At 40.5% G+C, this 21,505-nt stretch overlaps 1 protein-coding gene across 3 annotated transcripts; it reads right to left on the bottom strand.

The window, feature by feature from the left end:
* Nucleotides 1-89: 89 nt before the first annotated feature.
* On the bottom strand, nucleotides 90-20,030 carry BNIP3 (BCL2 interacting protein 3). 3 transcript variants are annotated; one of them, XM_065552184.1, is made up of 7 exons: nucleotides 19,672-20,030; nucleotides 18,451-18,793; nucleotides 12,095-12,272; nucleotides 10,819-10,903; nucleotides 4,749-4,855; nucleotides 4,497-4,646; nucleotides 90-2,526 (listed from the first exon to the last, which is right to left on the bottom strand). In XM_065552184.1, the coding sequence occupies exons 2-7, from the start codon at nucleotides 18,494-18,496 to the stop codon at nucleotides 2,475-2,477; spliced, it is 618 nt and encodes a 205-aa protein (XP_065408256.1). In that variant the 5' UTR covers nucleotides 18,497-18,793; nucleotides 19,672-20,030; the 3' UTR covers nucleotides 90-2,474. The 3 variants fall into 3 exon arrangements, with proteins under 3 accessions (XP_065408256.1, XP_065408257.1, XP_005305358.1); XM_065552185.1 differs by having other exon boundaries at nucleotides 18,451-18,796; nucleotides 19,672-20,020; XM_005305301.5 differs by lacking the exon at nucleotides 19,672-20,030 and having other exon boundaries at nucleotides 18,451-18,989.
* Nucleotides 20,031-21,505: the final 1,475 nt, after the last annotated feature.

Below are 21,505 nucleotides of genomic sequence, written 5' to 3'. Positions count from 1 at the left end.
TCCCACAAGCAGGAAACCACACTGGTAACTCTCTTTCCCTGTGTTAGGTTTCTTTACTTCTGTTGTTAATATAAGAAAATGAAGCAAAACATATTTCCTTCCTTTATTAATGGTTAGTATTTTTCTTACAAGTGATATGTCACAATCTACTATGGTAATGTTAACTAAGTATTACTTCAATAGTACCAGGAAGTCTCTCTAAAATGCATTTCACAGCTTCTGTTAAGTTTCTTAAAAATATTGCTCTAATTATATCAGAATATATTTAAAAACAAGGAACTTCCAATGCACTACGTTTTTAACAAGAAATATCAATCTAACACAATTGAAAAAGGGCAGTTCTACAAGCTTGTTACATAAAAATGTAATACATACGTGCACACACTGATTATAGGGGAAAAAAGCCACTCCTGCAATTTAAAGAATATAAACTTATTTGATATTTACTACTAAAAATTAAAACAAACCCTATTGGTGCTCACTTCTGTTTTTAAAAATTACAAAAAATAATTGGTGTTAAGTCTTTACACTAAAATGTATATTTTCTGTTATACTTGATCTGACAGCCACTCAAACATCGAAATAATGGTCTATAATATTTGCCTGGGAGAAAGATGTTGAATAAAAAACATCAGTTATAACTCCTCATGACTCTGGCTCCCAATCATGGAATGAACTCTGCATGGGTGCAGTCGTCAGACGACACAAAGCTCATCTGGGGCTATATAGAATAAAATTGTGTTTTTTAGGCTTCAAACAGAATCTATTTTCAAATGCTTACAGTTTGATGGGAAAGATTATTCAGAAAATAAAGAAATCCTAGAAATCCACAGTTGAAAAATTTAAAAAACAAATAAATACAGTACAAAACAGGTCTTGATCCTGCACATACTTAACTTCATACACATGTAGAATCTCACTGATCCCCAAAGGACTACTCATGTGTAAAGATAAACATGTGTAACTATCTGCAAGATCAGGGGCTAGGTGATGAGTACCACTTCCTGCCTTTGCAGCAGCAAACTATCCCCACAACTGTGATGACATTGTTGGTGATGGGGCATAAACATAGCGAGGTTTCACAGGGGCCCACTGTGTATAGTCATGGAGCTGCTGTAAACAGCCATGTTAATTTCAGTTCCATTCCAAGAACAAAAGATAAAAGTCTGTTTGCCAAATGATAAGGAGAAAATCAATGCTCAAAGCAAATTTATTTTTAAACAATGATGTTATCACAAAGCAAAAGTCAAATGTGTGTGTGTGAAATGAAAGACCGTGCCTTTCAATTGTTTCTACTTGAGAATTTCTTTTAATCAGTTAATAGTTCAGAGTTACTCATATCTAAGGATGAATCATGAAATCATTTTAAGTAAACCTTTCTTTGCTATTTGTGATAAGACAGATGAATTAGGTATGAAAACCAGTGAAATGTTCCAAAAGAGAGCACTTACCTTTTAAACAGCTTTCAGAAATTGGTTTTAAACATTTTTTTAAAAAGCGGAAACAACTGTGAATCCACAAGTTTTATTAAAAAATACGGAAGACCTCCTATGAATTTGGAAAAAAACAAAAACAAACAAAAAAAAAAACCTTTTTCCTTATTACAGTAAGATGAAAATTCCTGAATCAAAATGAGTTCCATTAGTATACATAAATAAGCAAGTTATGCTGTTCCTTCAGATTTATAAGGGAAATAAGTAGGCCAATTTAGGATGGAAATGTACTTTTTTTTAATCATCAATTCAAAAAATACTTAGTTTTAAAGCTATATTTTGCAAGAATATAAAAGAAGAGGAAGTTTAATTAACCGACAAACAAAGAGCACGGCAAAAGGAAATAATTTGTTAGGCACTGAAGTCCAAATTTGAATTGAGGCTCTTGTAGACCAAATTCTGAGCTGCTGTAAGTCAGCACAGTTCCACTGTGAGCATCAAGAAAGGGTGTGAGCATCTAGAAAGGGTATGAGCTGAGCATCTAGAAAGGGTCTTAAGATTTCGTGTCACCCCCATGCAAAATTGCTAATCAAAATCTTAAAATGTTGAGTCACCTCAAATCAAGTCACAGGTTTCTCTAATAGCATTTATAAGGCCACACTTCAATCAATAATGACAATATTCACTTTTTCAGAAATATAAAGAAATAATGGTTTAGATTAATTCCTAGCTGCATCACAACCAGTACATGAAAGCAAAGAGTTTATTTTTTAACACTGAGGGTTTTTTAATGCTACCAAGCATTACAGCAGATATTAATCAATCTGAAACATGCTTTATAAATTGATCTAAAAAATTATTCATGATAGCTTGGCTTTAGTATTTCTTGTCCCCCATCTACTACTAAAGTAGGAACACATTTACAGAATAAACAGCAAGGACATGTAGCTATCACAAGCTCAGAAGTTCCTGCCATTCACCATTTGTATTCCCAGATGGATATTCTCATTGCTTTGAGCCTGACCGAATTTTATTCTCCCTTTAAAAGGTGCTGGTTGTAGTTGTGGTTGTCAGACGTCTTCCGATATAAATCCTTGGGGAAGAGAATACATGTGAATAAGCATTTCGTTTTAAAAAGATTGCAAAAGAGTTTGTTATAAACACCTGCTTTCAGTTGTTCGCGATTTTGTGTGTACTCTTGCCCCATAATTCACACCAGATTAAGAAGCAAAATAATGTGCTCAGTGTTAGCTGAGCTGTTACACACCCACTCAGTTACTTGACTTAGTGTTTATCCATCACTTTTATTTGTTTGTTCCTTATTTTTCACCTCAGTATGATTTCACTATTGTTCTATGTTTTCCTGTATTTGTTTGCTTTTCTCAGATGAAAGAAATGACCACTATGAAAATTAACCATTGTGACCACATTTAAAGGTAGCACTTCCTGAAGGTGTTACAAGTTGTGATCTTGTGCTACTGTATCCATAAGTCAGCTAGAATGTTGCAAGGTCAGAGAAATTCTGGAGAGTCATTAATGAAGTACATATAATGTTACAGTATTCTTGTTTGTACTTCAAAGGAAAACTTCAGTGTATTTCTATAAAATCTTGAACAGTTTTTTTGTTTTATTTCTATTTATATAATCAACTTTGTAGACTTATTGTAAGTGAGTTTAAACATCTATTTAAGATTTTTGGGGGAAAGTAAAGATTGATTTGTTTAAAATCACTTATTTTATTAGGTGGTTGGGGTCTGGGATTTGTATATGCAGATAGCTAATCTGTGCCCTCACACACCTAGGAGTGTGTGCCTTTCAGATAGTTCTCCCTTATCTGCAGTCTGACCCAAACCAATTGGATTGGGTGTGTGAACAGAGAGGAAATAAGGGACTCTCCATCAGGGAAGGAACACTGAAAACAAGCCTATGACATAATTGTAAAAAGCACTGGCAAGTTATTAAGCCTGATTCTTATCTCCTGTTCAATAGTTTTACAATGGTCGAACCCCTTGGATCTACTGCTGATTTATGCCGGTATGAGACCACAACAAGTCATGCTGCCCTGTGGAATGAGCAAGCTTCACCTTGTTTGTTTATAATACAGTGGCTCTGCAACATATGGCAAACCTTCCCCTGCCCCCCTGGAACTTCCAGAGGCCTCTTCAGAGGTCCAGGATCTACACAGGTGAGAGGGCAGAGGACTGGGCAGATCAGGGAGAAAGGAAGAGTGGGGGTGGTGGGGGAAGCAGATCATCCCCCTTTAATCTCAGAGATTCCTAGGAAAAAATATGACAATCCAGAATTCTTTATCCTTTCCACAAAGCTCACTCCTCTAGGGTTGTGGGAAGTCCCTAGTAAACCTCAATGGGGCCTTGATGTGGATGGGCCTGGCCTCCCACAGATTCCCTAACATCTGTGGGGATACCTAGGGATCTTCTGGGTTTAGGGATGGGCTCTGAAGCACCCTCTACACGTAGGGAAACCCCAGCCTCTGAATGGATAGAGTTGAGGGATTGATCTCTTCCCCACGTCCCTTTCCTACAGGTGCGATTGAAGGTCAGTTTGATCTGGCCCAATGCTAATTTGAAAAATACCCCTCCCATTGTTTTTATAGATGCTCATGTTTCAGAAATATGCAGAATAAAACCCACTGACTTTTTCTCCTTTAAAGTTAAAATCCACTCATCACAACAGAACTGAATAGTATGTCTGTATGTATAATTCCTAACTTCAGCTCTTGATAGATTTTCTAGGTAAATCCTCAAGTAGTGAGAAAAACACTGAGGAAAATTGACCCATGCAGCAATGCCACAAGCAACAGGTAGGATACTTGCGAAACAAGATTACTAGTCAGGTCTGGCCATGTTTTGCTTTGCTTCTGTGGTAAAATAGCTTCAAAGTAGTGGATACTAGTTAGTGAATAACTGGTCAGTGTGGCAAAATAGTTGTACCATTTAAATTGTAGGCATAGGAATAACTACAGGTTGGAATGACACTATTCAGATAATAGATGGGAGAAAGCTACAGTAGAAAGACTTTTTTTTTTTTAAATAAAGAACTTACCCTAGCCCTATGGCAAGCAAATGAGAGAGAAGCAGAGATGGAAGAAAAACCTTTAAAAATTCTGCTGAGAATATGCCCCCTTTCTTCATCATGCTTGTGTTTCTCATGCTGAGAGAGGCAGTACGCTTAGGGTGTTTAAAGAGAAATTCCCTAGTTTAGGAGAGGAAAACAAACATGTTAGCAAATACACATTTACCACCCATAAAAATAAAAGCGCCAGCAGGAGGACTGAAGCATGCTGAGGACACTCACTTTGGTGGGATGTTCTCAGGCCTACTGGACCAATCCCATATCCAGTCTGAATTTTTCTGCAAGAGCCTTTCTATTTCTTTTCTTCTTTCAAGAAAATCTTCTTCAGACTAAAACAAAGAGTCTTCATCAAACAGTGCACTGGACAGTTATCACTACACAAACAACCACCACCACCATTCTTATAGAAACTGGACTGACTTACAGAACTTGACACTCTCTCTGACTTTGCCCAACGTAAGGCCCTTTTGGGTTGTACTGCCACAATGCAGCCCTCTCATCTGTCCCCCATGCTAATTCTCAAGTTCACTTGCAGTATCCACATGTTCCCGCAACCCAGTATTCAATGCCTTCCCTCTATGCAGGGTGTTTACCTCAGGCTGCTTTTTTTTATTTTATTATTTTATTATTTTTTTAAATTTCAGCCAAAATGGTTCAATCACTTCCAAGAACAGCGCTAGGGAATAAATGTGTTGTTTTGCCCATGACAAACAATGTGAAAAGCTCTCCTGTCTCCATGCTTTCTGTATCAGGGATGTGGCTTTTGCCATCCCTGTGAAAATGGGCATTGAGAAACCTGAGGAACAGAGACTGGAACTGAGATGTGGAGCCAGGGATGGGGAAGAGACAGGACTATGACAGAGACAGACTGGCTGGAGGTAGATGGTTTAGAAGGTGTCAGACTTGGGGGGAACAGCAGAAGTGTCCATGAGCACCAGAGTACACTCCGCTCCAGAGGGAACCCAAGATTCTCAGTCTCACCATTCCACAGCTGTCAGCAAATAACTGAAACCCCGGGCAAAATCTCTCATCCTCCTCTAGTGATACTCCATATAGAGGATGACAACCTGCTATCAGTTACTCCCTTAGCTCAATTGGCAGAAGGCTGCGAGCTGGATCTAAAGGTTCCAAGCCTGTTGATGACCCATGTGGGTTTCAATATGATGCCACATAATGGAAGGCTTGTGTTTTCAGTGCGCTTTTTTAAAAACGTAAGAAGCCACACACAAACACCCACACCACTATGTTAAAAAACACCACCACATTATTAAGGTTACAAAATCAAGCACTCAAAAGTTAGGAAATACCTGTTTACTTCCTAACTTTTGAGTGCTCAGAAACTTAAAACTTAAAAAGAAGAACAGGAGTACTTGTGGCACCTTAGAGACTAACAAATTTATTAGAGCATAAGCTTTCGTGGACTACAGCCCACTTCTTCGGATGCATATATAGCATTCTATATGCATCCGAAGAAGTGGGCTGTAGTCCACGAAAGCTTATGCTCTAATAAATTTGTTGGAGTACTTGTGGCACCTTAGAGACTAACAAATTTATTAGAGCATAAGCTTTCGTGGACTACAGCCCACTTCTTCGGATGCATATAGAATGCTATATATGCATCCGAAGAAGTGGGCTGTAGTCCACGAAAGCTTATGCTCTAATAAATTTGTTAGTCTCTAAGGTGCCACAAGTACTCCTGTTCTTCTTTTTGCGGATACATACTAACACGGCTGCTACTCTGAAACCTGTCTTAAAACTTAAAGGTTGCCTCTGAAATCTTAATTTGGTCCCCTTGTGCACATGCATTATGATACAGCCTTTTAATTACATGTCCCATACAAATTTTTCCATAGGATCCCCACTTCATTCAGTGCATAGGGTGGACTTGCTTTGAAGATTAATCAGGGCTGAATAGAGAAGGTGGCTATTGTCTGTAGGATCCCTGCCTCATATGTTGCAGAAGTTGGAAGGTATGTAGTAAATGAGGCAGGGGACTGCACGAAAAAGGAAGGATGGTTTCATGGTTAAGGTAGTTGAATGGTGACCTGGGGAACTGGATTCTATTTCTGCATCTGCTTCAGAATGCCTATGTAATACTGGGCAAATCACCTTAAACCAAACTTTTCACACATGGTCACTAATTGTTTGAAATAGTTTTAAGATTCAGTTTAAATTTCTGAGCATGATTATACAATACAGGGTTGCCTGTGATGGCAGGTAACTGGACTTGATGACCCAGGAGGTCCCTGCCAGTCCTATATCCCTATATTCCTTGTTTTCTCAGTGCCTAACTTGAGACCCTTGCATCTGATTTGCAGAAGTGAGCATTCACAGCTGCAACTGAAGTCAATGGGAGCTGTGCTTTGAACATAAAATGAACTATGTAATGCTAAATTCTTGAAAAAAATAAGGTCCTAGGCATCTCAAACTGGACACCAAAATTTGTGGATACTTTTGACCTTACTCTCTCTCTGCCTCAATTTCCCATCTGTGAAATGGGGATAATACTACACCCTCACCTCAAAAGGGTGTTGTGAAAATAAGTTCATTAATGTTTGTGAAGAGTTCAGGTACTACAGTGATGAGCACTATAGAAAAGCCCATGGGGAAATTAATAGTTTTGTCTTCAGAGCAGCATTTGAATAATATACAGTAAATAAGGCCTGGGGCCACACGTTGAACAATGAGGAGAAAACAAAATATTGAATAGCTGCTCATTAAGTGTGCACTAAATGAGGCAGGGGTCCTGGGGGGGAAAAAAGAGTATGTGATCATACAAGTTAAGACTATGATAATGTGTACACACAGGGAAGCAAGTTAAGGTCATACAGAACTTTAATTCTGGCATATCATAACTTCTGAGTGCTTGAGTTTGCAATCTCATACTTTTCTTTTTAATAAAGGTTTGTTTTTGTGTGTAATATATATCAACAGTTCACTCATATATACACCTCTACCCCAATATAACGCGACCTGATATAACATGAATTCAAATATAACGCGGTAAAGCAGTGCTCCGGGGTGGGGGGGGGGGGGGACTGCGCACTCCAGCGGATCAAAGCAAGTTCGATATAATGTGGTTTCACCTATAATGCGGTAAGATTTTTTGGCTCCCAAGGTCAGCGTTATATGGGGGTAGAGGGGTGTGTGTGTGTGTATATGTATGTATGTGTGAGAGAGAGAATATGAATGAATATTACCTACATTGATAATTTAGTCCGGTAGTTTCTTGTAAGTGCTGTAGAGAAAGTGGGTCTTTGGAAAAGACTTAAATGAGGAGAGGGTAGTGGCTTTAGAGACCACCTCAGAAGATAGAGATCAATGCATTCGATCCTTGATTTACTGAGGTGGAGTAAAAGGAGAGAAAGGATAGAGGAAATGCACATTACTTTTCTATTTATTAAAGGCAATTATAGTGGCATTCTTTTTCAGATTTAGAGGAAATATAGCATGTGAGGGCATGAGGAATTGTTATGCTGGTATTCTCAAATAATTTAGCATATGTTGTTGTTTATCCTTTGTACTATGGTAGTTATTAGAGGTCTCAATTGAAATCATAGCCCCGCTGTGCTAAGTGTTGTATGAACAGCTCCACCCCTAAAGACATTACAATCTGACGGAGGAAAAGAGAAATGGAATAGTAGTATCTTTGGCCTTGTCTACACTAAAGGGAAAAGTCCATCTAAGCTATGCAATTTGAGTTACATGAATAGCGTAACTCAAATTGATGTAGCTTAGATTTACTTACCGCGAGGTCCACACTACGCGATGTCGACGGGAGAGCGTCTCCCGTCGACTCCCCTTACTCTTCTCGATCAGGTGGAGTACAGGAGTCGATGGGAGAGTGATCGGCGGTCGATTTAGCAGGACCCACTAAATCGACTGCTGATGCATTGATTGCCGCAGAATCCGATCCTCCGGTAAGTATAGACAAAGCCCTCACTTTACAGATGGAAATCTGAGGCACAGGAAGAGTGAATTGCCCAAGGTCACACAGGAAATCTGGCAGAAATGGAAAATGACCCCAGATCTCCTGAGTCCTTTATCACAAGGCCAACCTTCTTCTCAGTGATATGTGTATATTTACACTGTCATGGTGAAAGCTGTTATGTCATGCAGGTTACGAGTCATGCATATGTAAATACTCAGGATGATGCTCTCGCTGCATCCAGACACGTGATTATTTGGGTTAAAGCATGCTCTGGATAGGCAGCTCATCCTTTTCTGAGGTTCTTCTGTATGTTAAAATGTGATAAGTAATTCAGTTAATCTACAAAAGAGTTTTTAGATGGAAAAAATGAAAGCTTAATAGCAAGTATCTAATAAGAGGGTTGTGTGGACCTGTGCTTCTAGCCTTGTTTCAGCAATGTGAAAATACACAGTAGATAAAATGTGACTCTGCTTCCAGTAAATATCCTTTTTTTTAAAACCTGATTAACCAGCTGTATTGGTTGCCAGCAGTCTTCACAAGTATTTAAAAAGTAATGTATAAAAATGTTTTAATATATTTAACATACAGATAATTTACCCTTAATATTTTAAGTAACATGTAGAAATATACCTGCTCAATCCCAGTTATTAAGGTGAATAGGGATCATATGGCTAAATGCCAGATCATTGCTTTTAAAATTTACCTTTGAAGCTATAAATTCTAACAGACAAAAGGAAGGTTTTGTTAGGCCTGAAGTTACTACTTTTAAATTCATGATGTGCTCAATGCAGCACATTATTATTTAAAAATAAAACCAACAACACAACATACGAACAGAAGAATGGCTGTACTGGGTCAGACCAAAGGTCCATCTAGCCCAGTATCCTGGCTTCCGACAGTGGCCAATGTCAGGTACCCCGAGGGAATGAAGAGAACCGGTTATCATCAAGTGATCCATCCCCTGTCACCCATTCACAGCTTCTGGAAAACAGAGGCTAGGGATACTCTCTCTGTCCATCCTGGCTAAAAGCCATTGATGGACCTATCCTTCATGGATTTATCTAGTTATTTTTTTGGCCTTCACAACATCTTCTGGCAAGAAGTTCCACAGGCTGACTGGGCGCTGTGTGAAGAAATACTTCCCTTTGCTTGTTTTAAACCTGCTGCCTATTATTTTCATTTGATGACCCCTAGCTCTTATGTTATGAGAAGGAGTAAATAACACTTCCTTATTTACTTTCTCCTCCTTATCCCTCCTTAGTTGTCTCTTTTCCAAGCTGAAAAGTCCCAGTCTTATTAATCTCTGCTCATATGGAAGCTGTTCCATACCCCTAACCATTTTTGAACCTTTTCCAATTCCAATGTATCTTTTTTGAGATGGGGCGATCACATCTGCACGCAGTATTCAAGATGTAGGCGTACCATGGATTTATATAGGGGCAATATATTTTTTGTCTTCTCTATCCCTTTCTTAATGATTCCCAACAAACACCTGCTGGTGTAAGCCTGAGCAATGCAAAGGGGTGACAGTCATGTCAGGAGGAGGAAATTTCGGCCTTGCAGATCTTTGACATTAGGGAATATCAATAATATTTGTATATCTACAGACCCTATTATTGTAATATCTGAGTACCTCACAATCTTTAATGGCTTTTATTCTCCTAAAACTCCTGTGAGGTAGGACAGTATTACCCATTTTACAGATGGCAATAGAGACCACGAGTAAATTGTATGACCTTGGGCAAGGTCACAAATGATGTAGGTGGCTGTGCTGGGAATCAAACCCAGGTCTCCTGAGTCCCAAGTAGCCTATTTACTGAACCATCCTTCCTAATCACTACTGTAAATTCAGATGATGAACATTTTGACCTATAGGTATGGGATTTTCAAAGAGGCCTAAGGGAGTCAGGCACTAAACTGCCATTAAAATATAATCGAGCACCTGACTCCCTTAGGGCCCTTTTAAAGTCTCAGCTCATATGTTTTCAAAAAAAGTGACTCTGCAACTCAGTGGCTTAGAACTGTCCATACAATGGGGCCTGATCCTGCAAAGACTTAGGGTAATACTTAGGGTAATACACTGCAATAAAACACCTGCAGCTGGCTCAGAATGCAGAGCTATAAAATTGCTGCGAGTTAGCCGATACTGGCCATCTGTGGGTGTTTTATGCGTAGGCATACCCTTAAACAAGCAGCTTGACTCCAGAGAGAAATCTCTTTTACTCTCAGGATTAAAGTTACTCAGTTGTTTAATCTTTGCAGGATCAGTCTCATCTTTTCTAATGTATGTTTTCTTAGGCTGGTCTTGGAACTGTGATAGTCACAAACACGTTCTCAAAGGAGGGGTGATGTAGCTTTTACCTGCGAGCTATTCTTTTCTCCACTGCTTTGAGTCTCCACTTCAGAAGCTCTGTTAATGTCCTGAGGTGTCTGGGAACGAGGAGGGCTTTGTAAACAGAAGCAAAAGGAGGGAAAAGTCTCATTAAATTCTTTATGCTGATATTCTCTATACAGGGAACTAAAAGTTTGTTTGCAAACTTTGTTGGAGCATGGGCAGCAAGAGCACAGGCTCCTCCACTGCATCCCCGACCTAATGGAATTACCTCTAGGGTTGCAGCATAACCCATCCTCCATGCTCATTTGACTACATCTGCCAAGAAGGAAGCCAGTTTAATGCATGGTATAACCTTTTGCAGATGTGGACATCTGTCTACAGGGTTACTGGACTTGTCCCCACAACTTAGTTCATAAATATCACTGAAGAACAGCGGATAGATGATAATGGCTTTTGGCCTGTATTCAAACCAGCCACCTAGAAATGGGAGCTCCCACATCCCCTTGCCCATTCCATAAGCCTTCCAGTTCCTTTAATCAAATTAAACTTTATAGTTCAGATCCTCCACTGGTGTAAATTGTCACAGCCCCAATGAAATCAGTCAATTTACAAGAGCTGCCCCTTATGGAAATTGTTTTTAATGCTGCTATTAGAAAGCTCTATTGTCCGTAAATTGGATATAAGCTAAAATATCATTTTAGCAATTACCTAAGGTCACAAGCACACATTTTGTTTTTATCATCCCTTTTTTATTACTTTTCCATAAAGCTAATAAAGTAACACCTTACACCCTAAGAATGGCATTGGCATTGTTTCCGCACAGACTGATCGTACAGTCTTAGGATGGCAGCCACCATGTGCAAGCCCAGGTTGTGAAAACATCAGATTTTCTTTTATTAGAGCAGGAATGTTGCCAGTGATTTAGCAGTGTATCTGTGCAAAGTGCAGCTGATGCTGATACACTTCCCCTGCAAAGTCACAGCATGTCCAAAACTTTGAGAAGACCCATTTACAATGTGTGATTAAAATTTTCCATGGCTTTTTCCCTTATAATTTCTTTATGGTTTCAGGATGGGGTGTTTCAGAAACAGTGTTCCTATTTTTAGCTATGTATTAAAAAAAAATGTTGTAAATTTATATACAGATATAAATATGTGTTTATATAAATAATCACACACACATTGATTGTGTGTGTGTGTATATATATATATTTTATATATAAATATATATATATACACACACACCAGGAAAATTGCACTATTGTAAGCACTTCTGTGTTTGTAATAATGTATTTATAGCTACCTATCACAGCGTGAGCTCTCTCTTGAACTGCTTCTTCCGGATTCATGCTGGGCATCTAGTAGTATTTTCTCCATGTCACCATTGTGAATAGAAATAGAGTTTGGTACTTGCTCTTGGCTTGTTGGCTGGACGGGGTTACCATTGCCATTGCTGCTGAAGTGCAGTTCCACCCAGGAACCTGCTTGGCATAATTTTAAAAACAAAACAGGAAAAAGCCACAAAGACAAATATTGAAAGTTGAAAAACAGACTAACACCCACCTAACATTTTCAAGTTGGGTCTGATAACCTCACTCCTGCTTTCTACAACATAACTACACCTGGTACGCACGGGTTATTGCTGGTAAAACACTATTCTAACAAACCTTTCAAAGGGGTAAAGTTGTAACCCTTTCAATTACTTCCAAAATAGTTGTCTGAAGACTTTCTTCCCCCAGGGTAAATATACTGATACTGTTCATATTGTTTGTTCTTTTTATGCCACTTTCTTGTCTGTTAAGGGCCCGATCTAAACCCCATTAAAGTCAATAGGAGTCTCTGAATTGAGTTTAATGGGGTTTAGATCAGCCCTCCCCCCACCCCCAACATTTGTGTAATATAGTTTGTTTTATAGCAACTGCACACTTGTGGACAAGCAGCTCTGTGTAAAAGGAGCTGCAAGAGCTAGAATGTCAGACCTCCACCACGGGTGACTTTTCAGTGTGATGTAAAATGTACCAGAAAGTACTGGCTCGATACCTATTGCAGCTAATGAACTGGGGAAGAATGGCTATCAAAATGCTTAGATGCTTTTCTTAGAAAGCTAATATGTCATGCAGTTCTGATTCACAGGAAAAACATGAAAGTACAAAGTGTCTGTATCCATACTCAGTTACAGAAGCTTTCATTTTAATTCAGTGGGATAGGCCACTGTATACATCTTCATGGCTCAATGCAGTTGAAAAATATGGATTCGAATCTCAAGGATTGACTTCCTCTGCCAGCGTTCTCACTGTTAATTTATTCAATGTTGTAGGATCATCACTCCATAAAAACAGTGCTTGTTGTTTAACTTCTTCGTTAAGCACATTTTAAAGCATCACTGTTGGGCAATATAGGATGTTTGGCAATTGCTAGATCAGCTAGTGCTACCTAAAATATATGTAAGATCAGCTGACAGTGACATGTTTATTTGTCTTAGCAAAATGTATTCAGTAACAACTAACTTCTATGTTAAAAGCACGACCGGTATTTCAAAGGACCTAGAGTTGGTTCTTCATTTATAAAATCAGCTAAGTGGATAACACTTAAATAATTACATATATACACACATCAATGGAGCTTATTTATATAAAATGATGTACACAAAGCTTTACAGTAGTAAATATTGACATAATACTGTCCCTACCCTGAACAGTTTATAATCTAAAGCAGAGGTTCTCAAACTGGTCCCTGCAAACTCCATTCAGATGGTTTGTGGATAGTTCCCTCTAAGGTGCTCACCTGGGTGGCCGCACACAAGAGAATAAAGGGCCACCCCCCCTAATTAGTGGAGCTGCGCAGGCATGACTCCACTAATTAGGTGCCTGGACACTGGAGAAAACACACATACAAGGTTAGGTGGTGGCCTTGGGGGGAATAGAGGATAGGTGGGAGGAGGTAGTGGGGTGAGAAGAGGGGGTTGGGGAAAGTTGGGATGTGCAGCTGCCAGAGAAAGAGGCAACTTTCCCCAGCTCCAGGGCTGCGGCAAGACGGCCATCCTTCCCTGTCCCAGCTCTCGGGGGCTGCTGCAGCGGGAGAGAGAGGGCACCTTCATTGCATTAGAAAGGTAAGACTACTGATATTAAAATATGAATTGTGTGCTTTTATTTGTAAAACAAAAAAAAGTTAAGGTTTTTTTTATATAGCACTTTTATCTAAAGCGCTTTACAATAGTTGGCTAACGGTACAAACAACATTTGGAAAGATTATTAAGTGGTCCGCCGAGACCCTCGGCAATTTTCAAGTGGTCCGCGGAAAAAAAAACTTGAGAACCACTGACCTAAAGGCATTCTAGGCACAGTACAATTAGGTAAAAGATGACCGTATTTGCATTTTGGTGAAGATAATAGGTGCGACTTTTAATGAGAGAATGTGGAAAGGGGAGGGTACTGGCATGTATTAACTGGAGGGACTATTCTTACAAGCGATTTAAAAGAAGCCAATAAATCAGGACTAGGAAAAGGAACAGGAGAGAGGCTTGAGAAGAGTGTACAGAGCATGGCATACCACAAAGAAATGAAATACAAATAAATAAAGCAGCAGCTTTAATAGAATGCAGAAAGAATGGAGTCAATACAGAGATTTGTGAAGTGTGAAACATCATCAGAGCAGCAGGACAGAGAGGATTCTTGCTGGCTATGCTCTGAGTGGACAGAATGTTCAAGAGATAAGAACAGGAATCCAATCAAGCCAATCTGTGTTGACTAAATGGACAATTTAATAACATTCCTCTAAGATTTGAACTTCATATAATCCTTTGCATGAAAATAACTTGGGATAACAAAGTTGGGGAAAAACACTTTACTTCACCAACCACCTGTTGCCTTCCTACCTTTTCATCTGTCTGATTGTCTATATAAAACTTTTCTTCGTCCTTCTGTTGTGGAGGAAATCCTGAACAGGCTCAGAAGAGTCATCAGTGTGGATGTTTAAGTAGATGTGGCCTGACTGTGGCCCTGGCTTTTGCACCTTCAGCAGTTTTGAGCCTACCATCTGGCTCCCATCCTGCCCTGCCTTGCTCCAAATGCCTCTTTCCAGCCCTCGCTCGCCTTTTGCTCCTCCATTTACTAGGTGTAGGATATGAAAGAAATGAAATTGAAACTATGCCTATCTGTTGTATACACCTTTACAGGAAAAAAATTAGCTTGTCACTGGATGGTGCGCTGGTGATATCACATAACTCAGCCAACTGTCATACAGTACAGACTACTTGCATACTGCAATCCTGTTGGTGAAAGTACCATAAGTTGACTTTTAAATAATTATAAGCCAAATATTTGATTTTTGCTAGCATGCCAGAAACATATGAATCAAAAAACCCTTGTCTAAACCACACTAGAAATATAGAGGTAGCTTTTGTACATACATGCAGTGTACTGATTACTACGGTACCTTACATGCTGTCAGCTTTGTACCAAAATAATTTAACATGCTTTACTATTGTGAATCTGGACATGATCTTTTTATAGAATTATTATTTTTGATTATTTAAATAATGTTTAAAGTGCTCTGAATTTGAAAAATGTTATCTCAATGCTAGGTTAATGTCTGAACAGGTAACCTTTTTAATCACAGTAATTACTCAGCATTTTATCTCTGATTGCAAATGGCTACTCATTCTCTGAGTTCTAGCAATGTCAAAATACTTATTCAAATTAAAGACAAGATAAACAGTGATAATTAAGTGCTCTCACGACTGATTTTAGATTTTAAAATATTCTGTATTCCTGCAATTATTAGAATTCACAATAATATCTGATTAGAGTAAATGGTTATATTAGGCCATCTTAAACAAGTGGAAATTACAAGTAATACTCTGTTTGCTCTATTAGCATGCTATGTTGCACCTAAGAGCTGTTTTATTTCTGCAGCCTTTAAGGGCCCATCTACACTACAGATGCAAGTGTCAGGAGCCCCCAATTGCAACTGAGTTAAAATCACAGTTCCATCTTTTACTCTTCGAAAAGGCTCAAACTATGTCTCATATGATGCAAGAGATCTGGACCTGATTTGTATGTGCTGTACAGAGAGAACCTCTGATAATGGCTAGTGCTGGTAATAGTGTTAAAATTGTCAAAATCCCAGTTCTCAAACCCATTATTAATGATCATTTCCTATTTAAACAGTTCCACAGACATTCAAAACTGCTTCACACAGCAAACTAAAGACAGTCTCTGACTTAACACATAATGCAGACATAACGCAGCAGTGTATGAGAGAATATAGAGAAGACAAGATTGACTTTAAAAGATCATGAGCTAAACACATGTTACATATACATTGTGGGGTTTTTTTTATATTGTATATTCTGGTGAGTGGGGGTATAGCTAGATTACTATAAATCAGCTGTTGAAATAGTGATTAGATACTGAAGGCTTATGTTTTTTATAGAGAACAGGAACAAACAGATAAGAGGGTGGGGGGCTGGAAGGCAACCTGAATGGAATGAGTCATGGGGAGGGATCTGAAGGAAAAAAATAAGGTTAACTGGTGCACTGGAACCAGGCAGGATTATGCAAAAATAGGGACCAGCATGAGAAAAGGCATGGATGGAGTAACTGGTGGGATATTATTGGATTTGTGAATATCTTTAGTACAATACAGTACTTTCAAAATTAGTCAGTGCCACAGAACATTTGCACAAAATTCTGATGTCCGAAATGACAAATTGCTCAGAGAGCAGGCAAAATTCAATTTATACAGAGTAGAAGTCTCTCTGTATATCACAAATATATCAGTGAAAACCCCATTTGAAACAACTGTCTTTCACATGCCTTAATGCTCAATCACAGTCTTACTCCCCACCAAATTCCTTTGCACTTCCAACATAACATATATACAAGGAAGATGTGTAATAACACTAGAGCACATTTGAATGCACAATCTCTTAACTCTGATTCAGTACTTTTTGGTTTGCAAATAACACATTCTATACTTTACCAGGGAGCACATGTCTCTTGAGAATCTATCCTTGGCGGTGAGGCTGTGTGATTGAGATTTCAGTGCTTTCTGAATGTGTTTCATTCTTTCATGCTATTCAGAATTTCTTTCATCTTTATTGTCACATAGACATTGAGCCAACCTTGACTTTCCTGGTGGAGAAACAGCTCTCTCTCTTCATGAGCTTTCTGAGAATCTCCTGCCAGAACTGCTATAAAATTACAACTCACGATACATAAAATGGCAACTTATTTCCCAAGAAAACCTGTTATTTATATCCCAGATGTAAGCATGAGTTTATCAGGTTTATCTTAGTGTCCCATTCCAGATTTGGCACCCATATAAATGTTTGCATATAGTGTTTAACATCATTACCTTTCCAACCACAGAAAGGATAAGAGAGATACCAGGCAAAGTCCTTTTATGCAATGTGTGTTCTATCTGCATGTATCAGTGATAGAGAAATAAGACCACCGGAGTCTCTTTAAAAAACCCCACAACAACAACAACAAAACTTTCCAAGGCCCTGAGAGTTATGAAAACACTCTCTTGTGGTTTTGCTACATGCGACGCTCCTAAACTGGCATGTGCACCTTGGCAATCAAGAAAACCAAATTGTTCTGTCACATTGGCACAAAGGGAAATCCAAGAGAAGAGTGGGAATGTAAGCTAGATTTCTTTTATCTTTATTTCCAAAACTCCCATATATACAGGAAATTCCCACTTTCTCCAATTTGAGGTGAATAAGGGAGGATTTATTTCATATTTTCTGCAAACTGATTTCCATATTTTTTAAGTATGGCAAATACATGCCCTGATTTCACTTCCTTTTTCACGCTCAGTAAAACATGCATATCTATTATAATCCTAACTCACTTTGTTCCATTTCCATGCTGCCATGTACTTTGAAACAAATGTATATTCAGTCAAAGTATTATAGTTTGCTGCAAGGGGTGGAGATGTCAAAATTAGAATAGGTAAATTTGAATTTAAAAAACGTTAAATGATAGATCATTATTATTTATTTCCAGTAGAAAATCAGTGTGTTAGGTACTTCCAAATAGACTCAAAGCCACCTTACCTGCCCCATGGATTCTCAATCTAAGGAACGTGAATTGTATCAGGGAGCTGGCAAGAAGGTGTTTTTCTTTCTTAAACACACAGCTAGCCATACATGCAGTCATAACTGTACCTGCCATGTTACCATAACTGGATTGCTGCTAATGGCAGCCTCACTGCTGGGGATGTCGGGGGGAAGGCGGTGCGTGTAACGAGATCCCCCACAGACTGTGTGATTTTTAAATTGTTCACATTAACCCTGTATCTAGGCAAGATACAATAAGCCCGCACACAATCACGCACGCATTTGTGGAGTTAAGGACAGCCCTGTATATTCCCTGCGCATGCAGTACTGATCACAACCTATTTGCAAGTGCTGACATTTCCCCCTTGCTTGTCAAGTTTCATGTTTACTGCAGGATTATTATTGAGCGTAACAGCAGACCTTGGCTTGGGAAGACGTCACATGCGAAACAAAGGGAACCCGAGTCTAAACCAGCCCTGGTTCTGGGCAGCAAGTCCTTAGGTGCGAGCAGGCTGATGGGGCTTTCCCTATCAAGGCCTGCAAACTAGGGGGCCCAGGCACTGCTAGTAAAGGGGGGAAGGGCTGGCTCTTACCATGCAAATTCTCCTCTTGTAGGCTGAGTCCCTCGCCCTGCGACATTGTCTCTGGTTTCTTCTAGGCAGGAGCGTTTCTATTTTCAGCCTGCCCTCGCTGCCTGCTCTCTCCCGACGCTGCTGGCGGGAGCAGCTGCTGCTGACTGCGGCCACGTACGCACAGCCGACTGACCAGCAGCTGACACAGTCTGTTATTGTTATTGCCGCTGCTGCAGGTTCTGGGGTTTGTTTGTGATTATGACGTCTCGAGGGAACGGGCCACCCTGATTGGTTGGCATTACATTTCTCCCCCTTTGCTCCGGTAACGCTGGCTGGTGCACTGGCAGCCCGGCGGGCTCGGGAGCTGCTGGGAACAAACACAAAACCTGGATGCCACGAGCAAGCAACAGCAGCTGCAAGTATTGCTTGATTCGAGCAGTTACTGTCCTCTGGGTCCTAGGGGCGCCCGATCTTTCATTGCAATCCGGGGCAACGCTGTTACGAAGCAGTTATGTAGCACGATCCTTTGGCACATTACAGAGTTTAAACCCCGCCCCCCCTTGCCTCCGCTCCTGATTGGCTAAAAAGATGGCAAACAATGACTAGTTTGACTTTGCATTGGACACTTTAGTGTAGCTGGCCTCATTTCAGATTGGATGGGAAATGGGGACGGTCAAAATGCTCGGTTCCTAGCACACTAATGTGCATTGATTTCTATGCATACATGCATGACCTCATGTTCTAGCACTAATGTCTGGATCACTTATTCATTCCTCCACTTGCTATGTGTAAGCGGGAGAATGGTCCCGCTACTGTAGGGAACTTTCCTGGCTTATACACTACCCCGGTGAAGTGGGCTAGCGAAAGGATCTGAGTCCTCGCTCCCACTCCCTTTACCCAGAAGCCTTCCTGACCTTGAGGGCTCCCCTGCCACTCTCCTGTCTGGCAGAGTCCTCGTAACCTCAACAAGGCTGGGCCCAGGATTCCTGGGAGCTTGACCCCCACCCTTGTCGTGGTCACTTAGGACAGGGGCTAGGGTGTCCCCACTTCGGGGTGCTCTCTCCGCACTGGACACTTCCCTGATCCACTGATCATTACATAGGGTTACCATACATCCAGTTTTTCCCTGACATGTCCGGCTTTTTGATACTCAAATCCCCATCCGGGAGGAATTGCCAAAAAGCCGAACATGTCCAGGAAAATACTCTCTCCCCCCTCCCCCCCTCCCAGTCCCCTGGTTACCTTTGGCAGGCTGTGAGCTGCAGGAAGAATCCCCTGCGGCGGCAGCGGCTGCTGCTGCTCCCCCCAGACACCTCAGCTTTGTGCAGCTGAAGAATCGAGCTGCCCCAGCACTACCAGCTTCACAGTTTGCCAGGCAGCCCCCAGATCTCCAGACCCTGCACCCCCGGGTGGGCGCTTCCCCAGCGCAGCCAGAGCCCGGGAGGGGAAGCGCCCGGCTGGGGGCGTAGGGTCTGGAGGTGTTATATCCACCAAGCAAAGTATTAACAACTTCAACAGAACTTTATTTACAGTGGAAGTCTCTTTTCCAAGCTGTAGCTGCACACTCTGTAACTCTCCCAGCCTCCTCAACTCCTCCCCCCTCCTTCCTGTTTCCTGTCCTTTCAGACTCCCAACAGCCAGTGCTCCCAGTTCTAATAATCACATGCAGCATCTAAACACCACATTCCCTCCTCTCTTAAGAAACTTTCCAAATTAAAATAAACATTGTTGCTCTAACCACAGGAACAAATATGAAACAAGACACTATACTGTTGGCAGGAATATTACACTGAAAACACTGTAGATACTACATAACATAGTCTTTAGTCCAGGCAGGTGGTCATCTGAGTCTGACAGGCCGTCTCTCAAGCCCCGGTTCCAGTGCAATGTCTTGTTGTCTTGGTTCTACAGTGAAGTCATTCAATGCAGACTGGGTGTTGGCATAATCTCCTCTTGGTGCACAGGCAGGTGCAAGGATAAGAAGCATTCCATACCTGCCCATCAGAAAGTCGATAGGTGTAAGGTCCCTTCTTCTCTGATTTTAAGAGGAGCTGTGAATTTATGGTCCCCTTTGCGTAAGAGTCCAGGTTTTCGTATTCTAACAAAGGAATCACACTCAAACTTTGGTTCCTTAGCACCCCGCCATTTGTCTGTGAAAGCCTTAGACTTTGCTTGGTTCTGTTCAACTGTCTTTCTCACATCATCCTTGTGTGGGGCATCAGGTCGTGCCTTTAACAATCCAGCAATGTTCAGTTTAGTAGTTATCTGTTTCCCATGAAGTAACTCTGCGGGTGATCTTTGCATTGTGGCATGTCGTGTAGCCTGGTATGCTTGCAAGAAATCAGTAGTGAAGGGTATCCACAATCGCCCTTCCAGTTTAGCTGTTTGCAAACCCTCTTTCAAACTTCTGTTAAACCGTTCGATTTCCCCATTGGCTTGAGGGTAATATAGGGATGACCTCCTGTGTAAAATGTTCCTCTCTGCTAGAAAAGTTTCAAACTCCAGGGAAGTAAATTGACTACCATTATCTGAAACCAGTTCTTTGGGGTTACCTTCCCGGCTAAAAACTGAAGAGAGGAACTTAATTACTGTAGTGGAAGAAATTTGTGATGTAAACGCCACCTTAGGCCATTTGCTGAAATTGCCATCACTTTAATAGACTTAATGACAGTCAAGTGGAGCAGTATCAAAGGGTCCAACAATGTCAATCGCCACTTTTTCCCATGCAGATTCAGGAAGAGGAACAGGCTGTAATGGGGTACATGTCACTGCTGTCTTATCATGCATTTGGCAAGTGACACAGGGTTTTATGAGTGCTTCAGTTTGAGAGTCCATCCCTGGCCACCAATACAGATCCCGTAGTCGTTGTTTGGTTCTGACAATTCCTTGATGAGTATCGTGTGCCAGGTGTATGAGTTTTGACTGTAATTCTTCTGGCACAAGTAGCCGGTGTGTACCTCATAGCACACAGCCATCGAGCAAAGAAAGTTCATCCCGAACTCTAAAATAAGGCAGCAAAACTGGGTCAAGGTTTTTAGGGTTACTAGGCCATCTCTTTGTCAGAAATTCCCGTAAT

This window comes from Chrysemys picta, chromosome 7, assembly GCF_011386835.1.
Source record: "Chrysemys picta bellii isolate R12L10 chromosome 7, ASM1138683v2, whole genome shotgun sequence".
NCBI classification, from domain to species: domain Eukaryota; kingdom Metazoa; phylum Chordata; order Testudines; family Emydidae; genus Chrysemys; species Chrysemys picta.
This window is presented reverse-complemented; position numbering and strand designations above follow the sequence as displayed.

Coding starts and splice junctions, on each gene's coding strand:
- BNIP3 (XM_065552184.1), bottom strand. CDS start 18,496: ATGTCGCAGGGCGAGGGACTCAGCCTACAAGAGGAGAATTTGCATG. Junction 10,904..12,094: donor GAGAGCTCACGCTGTGATAG/GTAGCTATAAAT, acceptor CTGTTTACAAAG/CCCTCCTCGTTCCCAGACAC. Junction 2,527..4,496: donor TTGCTTGCCATAGGGCTAGG/GTAAGTTCTTTA, acceptor CTCTTCCCCAAG/GATTTATATCGGAAGACGTC.